At 41.1% G+C, this 16225-nt stretch overlaps 1 protein-coding gene across 1 annotated transcript in view; it reads right to left on the bottom strand.

Moving 5' to 3' along the window:
• The window catches only part of LY75 (lymphocyte antigen 75), a 46460-nt gene extending 31083 nt beyond the window's left edge, over window positions 1–15377 (bottom strand). Inside the window, exons 1-13 of the mRNA XM_082763785.1 lie at window positions 15193–15377; window positions 12549–12923; window positions 11396–11569; window positions 10970–11134; window positions 10227–10337; window positions 8146–8286; window positions 6121–6309; window positions 5306–5463; window positions 4289–4399; window positions 2863–2951; window positions 2342–2514; window positions 1966–2162; window positions 400–542 (exon numbers count right to left, since the gene is read on the bottom strand). Coding sequence (XP_082619911.1) covers window positions 400–542; window positions 1966–2162; window positions 2342–2514; window positions 2863–2951; window positions 4289–4399; window positions 5306–5463; window positions 6121–6309; window positions 8146–8286; window positions 10227–10337; window positions 10970–11134; window positions 11396–11569; window positions 12549–12923; window positions 15193–15277 — 2111 coding nt within the window. The 5' untranslated portion in view covers window positions 15278–15377. The remainder of the gene's footprint in view (window positions 1–399; window positions 543–1965; window positions 2163–2341; window positions 2515–2862; window positions 2952–4288; window positions 4400–5305; window positions 5464–6120; window positions 6310–8145; window positions 8287–10226; window positions 10338–10969; window positions 11135–11395; window positions 11570–12548; window positions 12924–15192) is intronic.
• Window positions 15378–16225: the final 848 nt, after the last annotated feature.

The raw sequence follows: 16225 nt of genomic DNA, 5'->3' as shown, positions 1-16225 counted from the left end.
AAAAATGAGACCTATTTGAAAAACTGAAATAATAACTCATCTTTAAAAAAATGTATAAGTAAAGAATAGGAGCAGCTACAGTGCAGTCGTACCAAAATTCAGCATAAAGAAGGAAACAACACAGATTTAAATTTGAGCAATAGAAGATGCTCAAAGTAAACATCTCTTTTCTTGCATTCCCTCTAGCAATGTGAAACATTTGCCCAAGCTGTACTCCCGTGACATTTTCCAGGAAGGCAGTGACATGCCAGCAGTTCAAATGCCACATCTAGCTGTTTACTATGGGAAACAGTCAGGGTACACTGTCTCACACTTGCCATTTGGGGTCAGCAGCAGCATTTACGATCTACACCCATGTGTGACTGAAATCAAAATTGTAGTCCATGGCTGTTTTGTTACCTGATTATTCTTCTCAGGATAGAATGAAGTGCCTTGATTTCTTCTGTATTAGTAAAACTAGGAAGGTGGCCTCCTAGAGCTTCACAGAACCTTTCCGCCTCTTCCCAAGTCCTGGTTCGCAGCACTCTTTCACTGTGGAAAAACTTCACAACAACCAGCCATCAGAGTAGAAAATAACACGAGTGACAACATGTTTAAAACTCTTCTCTACTACTCAGATATGGACACCTCTTGTTGGAATGAATAACGCGTATCTCCATAGGGAGAGATCTTCCATAGGGAGAGATCTTGATTTTAAACTTGACTTCTTAATTATTTTATTTCTTCCAGTTTGTTCAACAACAGCCAGACTTTGAAGTTTAGCTGACAAAATTTGTTTCAAATGCAACATATTCCATATGGCAGAATTTCTCTGTTTTTCTTTACCAGAAAGATTTTTAGAAAACAACACCCAACTCATTCCAAAACTGCAAGCCAAATTATGTTTTCAGTGATGGTGTTCTTTAAAATGTAGGGTGAACTGCAAAACCCAGTTTCCACTGACACCAAGCCCATTTGGGTGCTAAAGGTGAAAAAAGTTCTTCAGCACCTTCTTTGCTACCTGCATGTGTCAGTTTCAGACTTGGCTCATACACCTCAGCTAACATATTCACTTGATCCCCTTGACATCAGTCCAAGCCAATTCCCGTCAGCAGGATCTCTCTGCACAGACATGCTGCACTTGGTCAACAAGAGTTTTGGAGAAACTGCCAGAGCCAGCTGTCACACCCCATCGGCTGAGCAGGGACAACTATGCTGCACATCAGCAAGACCCACACATTTGGGATCCTTGCCCACAGCCTTGTTATGCGAGTTGTGTTTCCCCACTTTGCCAAATGAGTTGCGTATAGGACACAGTTCGTTGCAGGCACTGGATCTTGAAATAATGAACACACAATCCAATAAACAGCCTCAGTTTTACTTTGATTAGATTCTTAATAGTAAGAAAAAATGTGCATTTCTAAATGTGAATTTATTTAAGCCATTCCAGCTAACAGCATGACTATTTACTTCCACTGTTTATTTCAACAACAGTAAAATGCAACTGAGGCAGCATTTTTTTTTTTTTTTTTTTTAAGAAGTTTGAGATCCACATTCAAACCAGAGAAAATCTCATCTTCCCCATCTACACCCTTAAAAGTACAAGGGAAGGAGATTCAAAGCACCTTCCTTTCCTATTCCGGTGTCTCTCTGTGCTGAATGATGGCAATCAAGCACCCTCCATCAGTACTGGGCTCCTGAGATGGAAGCAGGAGGTGAATGCTCTCACCCCACTCAGCTCTAACATGCAGAGCTGGCCACAGATCAAGAGGGAGAGGCACACTGCATCTTTTGAAAACCAGCACAGGATGAATGCTTCCAGATTTTCTTGTGTATCAATGTAAATCAGCAAGATTTTTTCCTCCCCATGTAATACATCCTCTTTGAAATATCCTTCAGAGCAGTCATAAGACATAAAATGGCTAATCACATACTTGCTGCAAGACAGTAACAAACAACTAACATCCAGTAGGAATAACTTCTTACCTTGTAGCAGGCAAGGCCTGATCCATTGTGCCACCCAGGGGGACAGGGATCAGATGGCTTCGGAAGCACTTCTGGTTCCTTGGGCAGCCCAATGTATTTTTTACAGACAGAAAATGCTTTTGTGGTTTTACAGTCCTTGGTTTCCCACTTTCCAACAGACCTCCCGCTGGGCATGGCCACACATCCTCCTGAGAACTCTAAAATGTAAGCCACCAAAGAAATATTTAAAGCTATTGGTTGGTTTTCCAAAAATACAAAGATTTCTGAATGACTATTTTATTTCATCCTTGGAGCCTCCTAACATGGTGCTCCAATGCTTGCTGAATGTAAAATGATAGCATTTTTACATTTTTATTTTTTAAATTGTTATGTTTACCTGGTTGCAAGGAATTCCAGTTAGTATATGTCACAGCTTCATTTTTTTCCCCATCCACTGCACCCCAGGAATATGTTCCTGTATGGCTAATATCTTGCAAACCAGTCCAGAAGTATTTTTCTTCAACTTTGGTGTACTTTCTAATCAGACTGTTTATAAATTCTTGCTCAAATCTGAAAATTCACAGATTAATCTCAGTCAGTATTTGAAAGATATCTGAAACTACTGAGTCAATCTGAAAACCAGGCGTATTATTACATGAGTTAGTTCAAATGCTTGTCCAGGCAGTCCTGTATTCAATAAGGGGTCAGCAGGCTGGGAATTCAAATACATCTGAGAAGTCTTTATGCTGTAGGTTTGCCATGGTCACACCATGGAAAACAGTTTGTCAGTTCTTTGCAGTAGCAATTCTATGTCTATTTTTTCTGTCTTAAACCATTGCTTAGAATATGGAGGTTTGATGACTGCATCTCCAGGATCCTACTATAAAGCACATAAATAAATTACAGAAATTACTTTACCTGTTTGTTACTGTAAGATTGCACCGTGATCCAAATGAAACTTCTGTTTTATAAATCGTGTAACAGTAGTTTCCATGCATCTCCCATCCCTGGTTAAAGAACAAAAAAACACATTTAAAAACTTAACAACCTAATTTAGGTATTATCTGCAGGAGAACAGAAATCACTGCTAACATTAGTTGGTGTCCACAAGCTGACAAGCATATACAAGAAAGAAATGCAGCACATCACACACAGGGTGCAGTATTATCAACCCTCAGATTCACAGTTCTAAGAAATAATGCAACCACAGAAATAAAATACACCACTGTTTTAGCTCAACTGTGCAAAGTCTTCTGACTGCTATGTGCATTTAGAGAGAGAAACACAAGGGTGACAGCCTAGTCCTATTCAAAACAATAGGAGTTCTGATGCTGTTCCACCAACGCCAGGATTCAAACAGAGGAATAATAAAAGGGCGTTATTAGCATTTCTTTACTTCAAAAAAAAAAAAAAAAAATCCTTTATACTGAAAATGTTTGAACTTACAAAAATTCTCTTATTCAAATCTTTTCGCCATAGTTACATGGAAATTTCAAGGAATATTAATGTGCTCTTTGCTACCCTACCAATGCACTGGAATCTGAACAGCACAGAAAGTTGTAACCACTGGCAGTCTCTGAAAAGACAGAGTAAGAATACCCCCAGGTTGTAAAGAAAGGAAGATATGGGGTAAATACACTTGCCTGTTGCAGGCAAGACACCACATAAAACTTAACAAAAGAATTCTGAAGTAGCTAGTGACTCCATCCCAAGATTGTTCAAAACAGAGAAGACTTCCAGACTTATTTACACTATAACATGTTACACGTAAAACAAACAAACAAAAAAAACATAAAACTTTATTCAAGTCAACAAACAAAGATGAGAGCCAAATGAAACATAGCAGAAGCCTGATCTTTTTTATTTATCTTTCTCTGCACATCCTTATGTTGCAAAGTGCTTATCCTAAATTAAAAAGGATGTTTAAAACAGAAACTAGAGAACAAATGGCATTAGTAACAACATACCCAATAAAATCAATTTGTTTTTCCAAACATATGAATTAAACACACCTCCTGAGTCCAACCTCACAGAATCACAGAATTTTCTAGGTTGGAAAAGACCTCAAGATCATCGAGTCCAACCTCTGACCTAACGCTAACAGTCCCCACTAAACCATAACACTTTCACCCATAAATAGAGTGGCAATACATCCAGATCCTTCTTAGGAGAATCTGAAGACACATCAAATTTGGCTCATACTATAGAAATGTTCTTTTTCAGCCAAGATGTTCCACATGCTTTATTTTACAGGCATTAAGGAAATAGGAAGTAGAGAGAATAAGTAATTTAATACAGGCTTCTGAACTAAGTGAGGGTAAAAGATATGCAGACTTTCTATTACCTCATCATATGAGCAGCTTTTATCTGATTTTGTTTCATTCAAAATCTCTCCTCTTTTCTTACACACATATTTCAATTTTTCTTCACAGGATTTGACTCTCCACTGTCCCAACTGTCAAAAGAAAAGGAAAGAGAGTATTTAAAATACTAAAATATTTCCATAGAGCAGGAGCAGAGTTTTTGGAAGGGGGAAAGCCGCAATGCCTCAGTTACTTGTACTTGCAAGAACACTGAGTGGGATACCCTGGATTACATGCATAGGAGCATGTTTTGAAGTAAGAGAGAAAACTGACAATGTGGAGATGGGATAATTCCGGATCACATCTGAAAAGGAAAGAAATAGACAAGGGGAGTGTCAGCTCTCTTGTGGATCAGAGAAGAAACAGGCACAGCTCACTGCAGAGAGCCTAAGGGCACATGAGCTTCGCTGGACAGCACAGCAAGCAATTGCTCTTCCCACTTTTCTGCTGGAACTGGGAGGATGGGATACAGCCTGCTTCTCCCAACATTCATCTTTGAGACCTTCTTTCCCCCACCCATTCCTTGCTGCTTCTGTTTTCTCCCTCCCAGCAACTTTCCTCATCCACTTCCTCTTCTCTCACCAGCATATCTCACTACCCACCCTTAAATGGGGAGGCCCAAATTGACCCTGGAAGTGACTGAAGCCAGCTTCTCCTCTCAAAAGTTGGGCCCACCTCCTTCCCAGCTCTCTGCCACAGACAAGCAAAAATAGCATAATCCAAAACTCCAAGCAACAGGGACAACTAGTTGGTCAACAGCAGTGGCAGTCTCAGAGCTGTAAGCAATTTCTTCTACTCTTTGTGGCACATAACTAAGAAGTGCTGGCTAAATAGTTTTAAGAAGTTCTCTTTTAATCAAATAGTTATCTGCACTTTAAAGATTATACCAGAAATAAAATCATTCTTTTGATTTACACCCCTTGACTTTCACACACATCAATGTTACCTCTACTATGATGGAAAAAATAAAAATAAAAAACCCAACACCTTATTCCTACCTTGCCCGAATATGACACACAGTTAGGAGTGATGTTAAAAGGAACTTTTGGTTCATTCTGATCCCAATATGTAAAATCCACAGCAGAATGATCTGACCATTTGAACAAGGTTGGTACATCTTTGTTCCTGAGACCCATCCACACTTCTTCTTTAGCATCTGTAATTTAAAATTAGGGCAACACAGAGGTTTCAGAATAATCCTTAAACTAATTGGAAAGGAGTGATAAAAAAAATAACTTTGCTGTTCTCATTCTACTTAAAAGCATAAATGCTGCATTTTTTTATTACAATGAGAAAGAAAATTTGAGACAAGCATAATTTATTTTTGAAATCATACATGATATTCATGAATGTGAGCACATTTCACAGAGAAGGTAACAAACAGGAAAAAATACAGAAGATAATGAATACACAAGAAAAGAAACTCAAACAAAATCTTATTTTTAGAATGCAGACAAGAACATAAGACTACAAAGTACAGATCATGTTTGTTAGTTCAATGACCCAGCAGTCAAATATCCAACCCAACTATCTAAGATTCTGTTCAAATGAGAAAACTGAACAGATATTAGGCATTGGGAATTAGGCAAGCTGGCCCATTCAATATATAACTACATGAATAAAATATATTAAAACAAGAGCTAATATAGAGGGACAGGACCTGACACTCAACAACAGCCTGCGTACAGGCTCAGCATTAACACCTTCATTTAGAGCTACAAGTTCTCACTATCATATGGGGAACATGAAAAGCAGTTTGTAATTTAAGATGCACAGCACTTGGTGCATGACTTTTACAAGTATCCCAACTCACCATTATGAAGCTTTGTAACAACCAGTTCGACATCTGCCAAGGAGTGTACGCTGATGAGGTTACTCTTATTTGCTTTGCACAGTTGATCTGCTGAACTCCAAGGAACCTGGTTGTGTATCAGCATGTAGCAAAAACCATTGTGGGGAAGCCAGCCGGTATCGCATTGAGTATCCAAGTGTCTCCAGAACTCTAATAGTGAAGAGAAATTGAATTAGAGGCTTTTATTTTACATTGACTGGTTGGTATTAGGTTGGTATTTTGTTCATTTCTTAAATCTGCTAGCACCCTGAAAGCAGACAAAGTAGCAATCAGAATTTATTCACAGATAAACAGCATGACTCTCTAGGGCTGATGTTTTAAGAAAGGGTCACAATTTATTCAAGTAAATAAACATGACTGAGCAATATTATGGGGATTAGTAGCATTCTGGGGCCACAAGGTGGGCAGAAGGAGAAGGTAGTTAGTGGAAGTGAGTAAAAAGCTGGAATTCTTACTAAGCTGGTCTTAGTGTAAGTGAAAGATTCAGAAGTAATTACATGTAACATTACAAGAGCAATTAAAGGCAAAGTGAGTTACTTCATTGCAGGACAGCAGCTTCAACAAAAAGTTGCTTGTTTTGCTTCAGCAGGGGTTTGTACTTTTATAGGGCATTATTATCCATATTTAGAGCAGTACCATGAAAAAGAGCAATATTGAATAACTCAGAATGAAAGAAATGTTTAGTTTTAAATAATTCTTATTCTGAAACCTAAAATATTCAAGAATTCAGACTGTGTTTATGCATGCTGAAAAAGGTATATGTTAAAAGCTTTTCGGTTTCAAAACATAACATTCTCCAATCACAAAAATTTTGGTTTCTAATTATTAAAACAGTATACATAAATAGTGCTGCCATCATCACATACCCCAGTGAGGAGCCAGAGAACAGATGTGGATCAGTGTTAAGATTAAAAAAAAAAAAATCGGATTAGGTACACAATAACTAGTTTTTAAAGGATAATTTATAAATTTGAACCAGTTTTAGTTAGTTTATATAGTTTACTTTTTTTTTTTTTTCACCTTAATGGCACATATCTTCCCTGGAGTAGCTGGAAAGAACGTGTCATAGACAGAGACATTATATGCCACTTTCCACCTCCAGGCCACCATTTCATTCCCTTTATCCTCTAGCTCTACCCCTCATTCGAGGACAATCATCTTCCTGTGAAAGTTTCCTCATGAGAGCACCGCACTTTTGAGCCCTGGAAACTGGGTATGGCCACAGCACCAATGGACATGGACAGGCCATGGACATGGGAAGAAGAGTTGGACATCCAGATGTAGGTAAATTGCCAAAAGCGTGGCAGAAGTTATATGTCAGAGCTGGACACTGTAACAACTGAAGCACTGTGTGTGTGTGTGTGTGTGTGTGTAGGGAAAAAAGAATGAGGCTTTAAACTGTTTTGATTTTCCCCATTGTGTTACCAACTGCATTTGCAAGATAAAAGTAACAGATCCAATTCAGATTACACACTGGGCAAATTACCAACTCTTGCACTCTTGATTTCCAGTGCTGGGCTTGTTTTCAGAAGATGGTATGGTCATTTAATTACTTTTATTTTAATTCAATAGAGTTTGATCCAGGTCCCAGGTAGGTCTCATTTTATGTTAATAAACTCCAACAGTGAGAGAAATGGTCTTAATGCAGTGATGGAAAGCTTTGAGGTGCAATTGCCAGTTCCAGACTTCCAGCTGCACATGAAAAAAAGCACAAGCTATGGAGAAAAACATGATGAAAAGGGCAGGACTGTGCTGGGAAATGCTTTATGTGTGAATGAGAAAGCTGTGAAAAATGAAAGCTGTTTGTGATAGATCATCTTGAGACTGAAGATAGAGAGTTTGATTCTGCTCTGCTAAAATACTCAAAGCTGCCATGAAGTGTTTTGGCAGAGATGCCTATGAAGGCTTGGGAAGGAAGAAAAAGACTGCATAAGTGAACATTACTCACATACTGACACACAGAAACAAACATGCAAGCTGTCCTACCTGGGAGGCTTGAAGCTTCATCGAATGGCTTCTTGCAAACATACGGAAGTTGAGTCCCACAGTGATAACTCTGCCACTGACCTGAGGCAGCATTCATCGCCACACAGCTAGTTCCATCCAGAGGGGACAAACTCTGCATATCTACAGACAGAAAAAAATAAAAGAGCACAAGTTATCAGTGAGCTTTTCAATGCAGTAATATATGCTGCATATTACAGCACCTTGTATTTGAAGAACATAACTTGCTTTGAATGAAGGCACCTGTTCTGCCACAGGTCCCAGAGAAACTTTTTTGTGAGAAAGTTACAGAACCCAGGTATCAAGACTTCCATTCCAACATTTAATCATCTAACTGGGAGGAATGTTCTATTTACAATACAACAAACCTTTGGCTGAGCACTTTCCCAGACTAGAAATATCTCAAGGGAGAACCCTTTTTGCAGCTCTCAGTTTCCTTTGGCAGCCTCTTTCCAGACCAACTCCAAACACAGTCCTGCACTTTCACAAATATAACCATAATTCTTACCTTAACGGACAAGGCCCCAAATCAAAAATTTTGCATAGGAGAGCTAATTTTGTAGTTCCCAGCTTCCCCTGAAGCCCCTTCCAATGGCTTCTCTCTTTTGGCTCTCTTTCTTTGAAGCCTAATGCAGACCCCACCTGTACCCCATACAAGGCACCTGTTTCCCTTTACTGAGTTTGTTCAGCCTCACACAGAGAAGTCTCAGGGTAGACCTTAGTTCTTTATGCAAGAGGAGACAGGACCAGGCTTTTTTCAGAGGTATACAGTGAAGTGACAAGAAGCAAAGGAGACAGCTTGCACATAAAAAATTCCAGGTAGATATTCCTAAGTATTTTTCATAACAAGAGTATTCAATAACTGGAATAGGTGGTCTAGAGAGGCTGCAATATCTACATCTAAGGAGACACTGAAGTGTAGCTGGACAGGCCCAAGCAACCTGATGCACAGGGCTCAGGAGCTGGACTGGGAACCATCTGAGATCCCTTCTGCCCTGTAGTTTTAACTTTTTGATGACAAGATTAGTCCATCAGCTGAAATAATACCGTGGACTTCAGAACATATTTATTACAATTTCATACCTGTACATTTAAGCTAGAATGTCTCAGTAACATTAGTCAGTCTGCTAGGACCACAGACTAAACTATCCTACTGTATCTCAGCATCGTCTAGTCTCTAGCACTGTATTACAGTTCCAGTGTCACCACAGTTGCAGAAGATGCAGTCAATAGTGCAAGTAGCAGAAAAGTCCTTAAGCTTTCCACAAAAAAAAAAAAAAAAAAAAAGAAAAGACTACATTTGGAAAATCTAACAAACATTTCTCTGCAAATCTTTAAAAAAGTAACAGAAACCACTTCTCTTTTCACAGAATTAATGTCACAGCCTAATGGAATAAAACTATTCTAGAAACTGAAGGAAAAGAGAATTCCATTTTAAAAAAGGTCACATTCAGCTTGAATGACAGAACAATGTTAGCTACAGTATTCCTGACTATTACTCCTCCAGGATTCTCATATATCAATATCCACACCATATTTCCGAGAATATTACAAATACATGCTGAAAATTCTGATCAAACAAGACTCTCACTGATTCTACAGGAACTTGGAAGTAATTAGAAAAGGGTTTTCAAAGGTTTTACACTTCTTTCATCTTCACCTCAGAACAACTGCAAGCAACCTTGAAGACTTCTAGGTAATGTAATTTCTTGCACAAACATCAATCATTGTAATATTTGAGAGAAGTCAATGCCATCCTGTCAGTGTGAGGAGAAATTTAGCACTTAGGGCAGCAATAGCCTTGTTTGCTAAAACGGACCTCAAAGATATCATTCAAGTTATAGATTTCCCCTAATATTCCATAAATAGAGAATTAGTGGAGAAAGATTCCCTCTCTAGAAGGAAAGGATGCCTCCTGAACTTTTAACAGAAATAGAGCAATGATTGTTTTGATTAAGTCCAATGAAAAAGAGAAGAGCAGAAAAATAAAAAAAAAAAAAGAAGAAAAAAAGGGTAATGCTAGTTTTTGTTCTAAATATTGTTAACACCACCAGAACCATTACCTGGATGCCAGTTGACAAAACTCAAAGGCTTGTGATCTGACCACTGCCAACCTCCAGAAACGTCCAGTTGATTTAAGCCAATCCAAAAGATCTCAGCGATGTCATCTTTACCTGGATATTTATTATTATTCAAGAAAACAATTAGTATAAAATACTCAAACTTATTGATCTCCTCTAAAATAGAGATTTTATCTAAAAGGCATTGCATTAGAGGACAAAAAACATTGCTGCTATAATTGGATGTGCAACTTTTCTTGAACTGATGAGGAACTCAACCACATGCCTCTCCTCTCAGTGCCTCCAGGTGTTTGACATTTGATTTTATATTCTCAAAAGCACACTGATAGTTCCTCCAGGCCAAGCCTGAATATCAGCAAGAACAATTTCACAAGATGCTAACATGCTGCTAAAACACAAGTGTAATAAATGCGCATACACCCCAATGAACTTCCACTCTGGCCCATACTTGAGATTTTGGGGACATTACTTATATATAAGAACAAGAGCTAGCCACGGCAACAAAGTCACACAGATAAACTTAAAAGCAAACAAACAAACAAAAGAAACCCATTCTTCTAAAGTGAGATCAGCAACATAGTTTTTGTTAAACTAAGAAGAGCACCAAGGCATTTAATCACAATCAAGTTTTAATCCAGGATTTAAAGACAGAAACTAAAATGTTGTCTTCACTGATGTTACTTAACAACACTTCTTAATGTTCATACGTGAATAAATACACCTACCTTGTACATAACTTAATTCAGACGCATCTTGGATGCTGAGTAAATCTCCCCCTTGCTTTTGACATGAAATATAAGCTTCCTTCCAAGAAAGAGCAGACTGTGTATTAAACTGGTAGCAACTTTTAGCCCCCGGATCATGTTCCCAGATATCCTGACAGCCATCCTCTGTTTAAAGGAAGCAGAAGGTACTTTTAACTATGGCTATAATGAAACATCAGGAACGTTTCAGAACAAAAACTGCAATACTGAAACTTTATGTATTTTTACATTGAAATCACATACTGCAGAGTAAGTGCGTGCTGTCAACGCTGCAACAGAAATGTGACCTGTTTTTACCCAGCTTACCAGCAAGGTGTTATGGTGGAGCTGTACGTACATACGTGAAGTGACAGAATGCTTGGAGGACTATTTAAAAAACCAACACACCTGGTTGTAAGCAGATTCCCCATTTTCCATCATGAGTATAATCTTCAGATGTGGCGCACCATTTCCCACCCGTGTGTGTTTCATCCTGAATGCAGTCATGATGCCAGGTGTCATTATACAGAAAGGGGAATTCACAGGGTTTCCCATAGGAGTTCCCATCTTTGGTATAAATCTCTGTATGGGGGAAAAATAAAGTAAAAATTAATAAAGGATTAGATACAAGTTGCTTGGGCAAAAGGACACCAAATATATTGTTATTACTTCTACAGACATAGTTAATTTCAAAGCACCCAAATCACACTTGTGGATTTAAAACACAGTATCTTGTTGTTATAGATAATATGCAGCAATGCCAGAACTGAAAGAAATGAGAAGAAAATATTTTTCTGTACTTTTTCTTCTGCGTGATGCATAACACATTGGAAATGTGCTCCCCCCTTCCTGGTAAGTCAGGGACAAATACATTGTCCTGTTGAAATCCAGACAGTTCATGCAGAATACTACAGGACAAGGTTATATTAATCAACAGACACAGAAGAGGGAAAACGTGTTGCAAACTGGAGCCTACTGGGCTCTTCAGACTGGCCACTTTGAAAAAAAATATCAAATATAATGAAAATTCTCCTCTCAAATAGAGTAAAGCAAGTTTCTATCACTTCTTTCTGCACGCATTAAATTTTAGATGAGTCTGGCTTTCATGGCAAGTGAATAGACTACCAGAGTAAAACAAACATGGTTCCAAAGAGTCCAATAGGCTGCGAACTGACAGCACATGCTGAATTTGATTGTACAGCCTACCAGCTGTACAAATCCTACTTTTAAGGTAACAGAAAATTTCACATCTCTGTGAAGAGGACAGTTTCAGTTCTGATACAATGTGGTTGATATTTCATAATAGGTTGTCACAAAAATACCGGGGTGGGTTTAAACATGCTGAGAAAGCTACTTGGTAACACAACTTATCCAGCTGTGTAGATACATGTATTTTTTCCTAAAATAGTTAAGATTCAATCTTGAATATCAGTATCTCTCTACAGCAAAACATTCTATGTGATCAGTCTTTTCATATAATTAATTTTCTGAATTTATTGTCATAAATGTAGAAGAAAAAAACCAACAACTATTCTCCATCCAAACCCCAGTACAAACTTACCATGGTAAGGATACCGACATATATCATCAGAGGAATTGTTGCTTCTCCACTGGTCTGATGCGTTTATGCTTGCAGTTACAAAGTTATTCACCAAAGTCACCTTGTACTGCGATGCACCAATGATAGAAGCATCAGCACATCGCCACCACAGCATTAGTTCTGAGTTACAATCAACCATTTTCAGGCGAGATGGTAATTTGGTGACTATATCAAGTCCCAAGCACTGCCTGGATCCCAGATGAAAAAGGCGATTCTGGGATACCCATTTCCATAAAGCTTCACTTGTCTCTTTGCAGTCATCCATCAGAATCAATGAGTTTTTAACTTGTAAGCACTTGTTCAGTCCATCATGGCGAATGGTAAAGGCATCGTTGCCTGGGTAGGAACAAATCAATATCCATGTAAGAGTATGAATCAGTATCACTTTCAGAGGAATTTCTTTTAAAAAGTTCAATCACATTCTGAGGCACACTACCAGAAAAATAGAGTGACAGCTCTTTTTACATTATACTTGGTCTCTTACTGCAGCTTACCAGTAAGTACATATTCCTGCACTTTAGCAAGTATTCTTTACTTCAGTAACAACAAAAAAAGTCTCTTCCAAAGTTATTATAAAATGAGGGGATAAAATGAGGCTGTTTTCCAAGTCCAACTCTATCAAACAAAAATCATCTTTTAATTATAACACATGCTGATTGGATCAATTCCTGATTAATTTGCAAGCTTAGTGAGTTAAGAATTTTGTCTTTGATGCAAATGCAGTAACACACCACAGGCAACATAAAATATAATTAATAATAATCCTCAGTTAGTAAGCACTTTCTTTTCTAAACTGTGTACCATGTATGACTGATAGCAAGATGGGCTCACGCTTGAACCAGCTCATGGGTGCAGCTGCATCATTACTAAAAAAACTGGCATTGCTTTTTGAGGGAGAGACTGTTCGAATGAATATTCAACTCACTGCAAAACTACACAAGAACTAAATGCAGGGCCCCTAAGATCCCAGACAAAGCATTAGGAGTATCATTTTCAAAATGATACAGAAACACTAGTTCCACTTTCAGCTGTGACTTAGCTTGTCCCTTAAAGAAAAAAAGGGCCGGCAAAGCATAACATTTAATTTTAAAGAGATATGGATCACCTCACTGATACAAGCTGATGCCTCTAACAGTATAACACCACTATGACAAGTGGCAGTAGGTTTAAGCTAGCCAGGAAAAAAAAATGGCCTAAAACTATTTCTATGCCACAGTAAAGATGGTCCCCCAGTATAAAATGTTCACTAACCAGGCTGAAAAGGACCTCTGCTGTCCCAGACCCACAAGGCTATTACCCTGCTGCTTAAATAAGGAATCTGCTGAGTAGTGTTTTGTATTTAATAGTAATGCACTGTCAATCACATTCCTACTGCGTTTTTTTTAATATGACTTAATAATAGGTTTGGCTGAACAGCAAGGAAAATATTCAGTGATGTTATTCAGTGAATTTTACCACTATTTCCCAGTATACTAGTGTATTTTCCACTGCATAAGTGCCAAATAGTCTAAATCGTACTGAGCTGGTCAAACTGTAAAGAAGAATCTCTAAGTCAGCCACCACCGAGGTGGCTTTTTCTAAGTGCACATTTTAACCAACCCTCTCTTTCATCCTCTTTATTAACTAAGTAAGATATTTTAACCAGCCAATCCTGCTTTTGTGGTACCTTTTTACCCTGTGATTTTGCAACACTTTATCTTCCTTTTGCTTCTTATTCTCCCCTCCAGACTTTCATCTCCTTTTCAGTTTCTTGCAACTTGCTCTACGCCTTCCCCCAGATCTCCCCTTTCCTCATTCTTCTTTCACTTCTTCCTGCATAACCTTCACTCTTACATCAAGAGCAAAACCACCGCTTTTTAGAATTTCCCCCTGAAAAATCCAGTCGTCACATCGGACCTCTCTTGTGCGGCGCTTTTTGAAGAGCAGTGCTTGGTGCCTCCCGTTCAGCGCCCTTACCACGAAGCTTCGCAGGGCACCTTTAGCTATAAACTCTTCCCAGGTAGCTTCACGGGGCACTTTCAGCTACAAACTCTTGCCACGAAGCTTCACAGGGCACCTTCAGCTGCAAACTTTTAGCGGGCCGCCTCACGGGACACGTCCAGCTGCACCCCTCGCCTGTCACCGCAGGGGTCGCAGGAAGGCGTGAGGTGGCAGGGCTAGGCGCAGGGCTAGGCGCAGGGCTAGGCGCAGGGCTAGGCGCAGGGCTAGGCGCAGGGCTAGGCGCAGGGCTAGGCGCAGGGCTAGGCGCAGGGCTGGCGCTGCTCGCCACCAGCCCCGAGACTTTCCCTGAGGTGCAAACTCCCGAGCTGCTTCGTGAAACACGAGCCTTGCCCCTCCGCACAGCACGCCGGACGAGCCCAGAAGCCGGTCAGCCCCCACACACACCTCAGGGGGAGGCCGGGCAGCCTCCTCACCCCCCGTGCGGAGGGAGGAAGGCCCCGTGCGGAGAGGGCAGCCCGGCTTCTCCCCTCAGCCCTCTCCCGCCCAGCAGCCGGCCCGCCGCGCACCGCAGGGCCTCCCGCAGCGCCCCGCGGCCGCGCAGCGCCGGCTCCCTCCCCCTTCAGCCCCTCAGCCCCTCAGCCCCTCAGCTGGGCTCCCGGCTTACCTGCGGGGTCCCGCCGGGCGGCGCAGCAGACGAGGAGCCAGGCGAGGCCGCAGGCGGCCAGCCCGGGTCCCGCCGGCCGCCTCATGCTCCCGCGGAGCGGCCGCGCTGAGGGGCTCGCCGTGCCCGAGCGTCGCGCCTGCCGCCGGCTGGCCCGAGCGCCGAGCGGCCGGCCCGATTGGTCCGCCCCCGCGTCGCGTCACTTGTTGCCAGGAGAAGAGAGGCTCCGGGTTTGAGGCGAAGGGAGGGGCGGGGCCGGGCCGGGCCGGGCCGGGCCGGGCGGTGGCCGCGGGGTCGGGGCCGCGGGGCCGGGCCGGGCCGGGCCGGGCCGGGCCGGGCAGGGCCAGGGGAGGCTGTGACGGGGGGAGCGGAGTTAGCGAGGGGGCACGGAGACAAAGGGAAGGGGGCTGCAGAGAGGGGGAGCGGGAGAGAAAGCGAGGACAGGAGGCGGAAAGTGAAGGAGAACGAGGAGGGGAAAAAGAGGAAAAGTGAAAGGAAAAAGAAGCAAGGGAAAAAAACGGGCAAAATCGAGAAAAAGGCAAGAAAAGAATCGAAAAGAAGGCCTAGCTACCTCCTAGTGTTCTAAACAAGCTAACAAAAAAGTAATTAAAGTAGAAAGGAAACTAAGCGGGAATTCTAAACGGACAAAAAAGTGAAGAAAAAGTAAAGAACCACACCTAATTAACACATAGCAATTAAAGCTAAACCCAAAGCTTTACAAAGGTTAAAGGTGAAAGAGTATGTGGTAAAAGTGAAGAAATGGCAACAGAAAACAGAAGCAACAAGCAATAGCAGATGCTAAAGTAGAATAACTGAAGGTGGATACAAACACACTTTTTTTATAGGCTACCCTGCGGCCCTCGCTCCCTCCTAGCACCAGGGCCATGTGCCAGGGCCTTGTATGAGGCCCCTATGTCCCACAGCTTGTCCCCACAGCCTGTCCCCACAGCTTGTCACCCCAGCCTGTCCCCACATGCCATCCCAACAGCCTGTCCCCACAGGCTGCAGGCAGGGGTCCCTGCCCTCCTGGCCGGCA

The sequence above is a fragment of the Aythya marila genome (genome assembly GCF_965140915.1).
Source record: "Aythya marila genome assembly, chromosome: 6".
Taxonomy (NCBI): domain Eukaryota; kingdom Metazoa; phylum Chordata; class Aves; order Anseriformes; family Anatidae; genus Aythya; species Aythya marila.
This window is presented reverse-complemented; position numbering and strand designations above follow the sequence as displayed.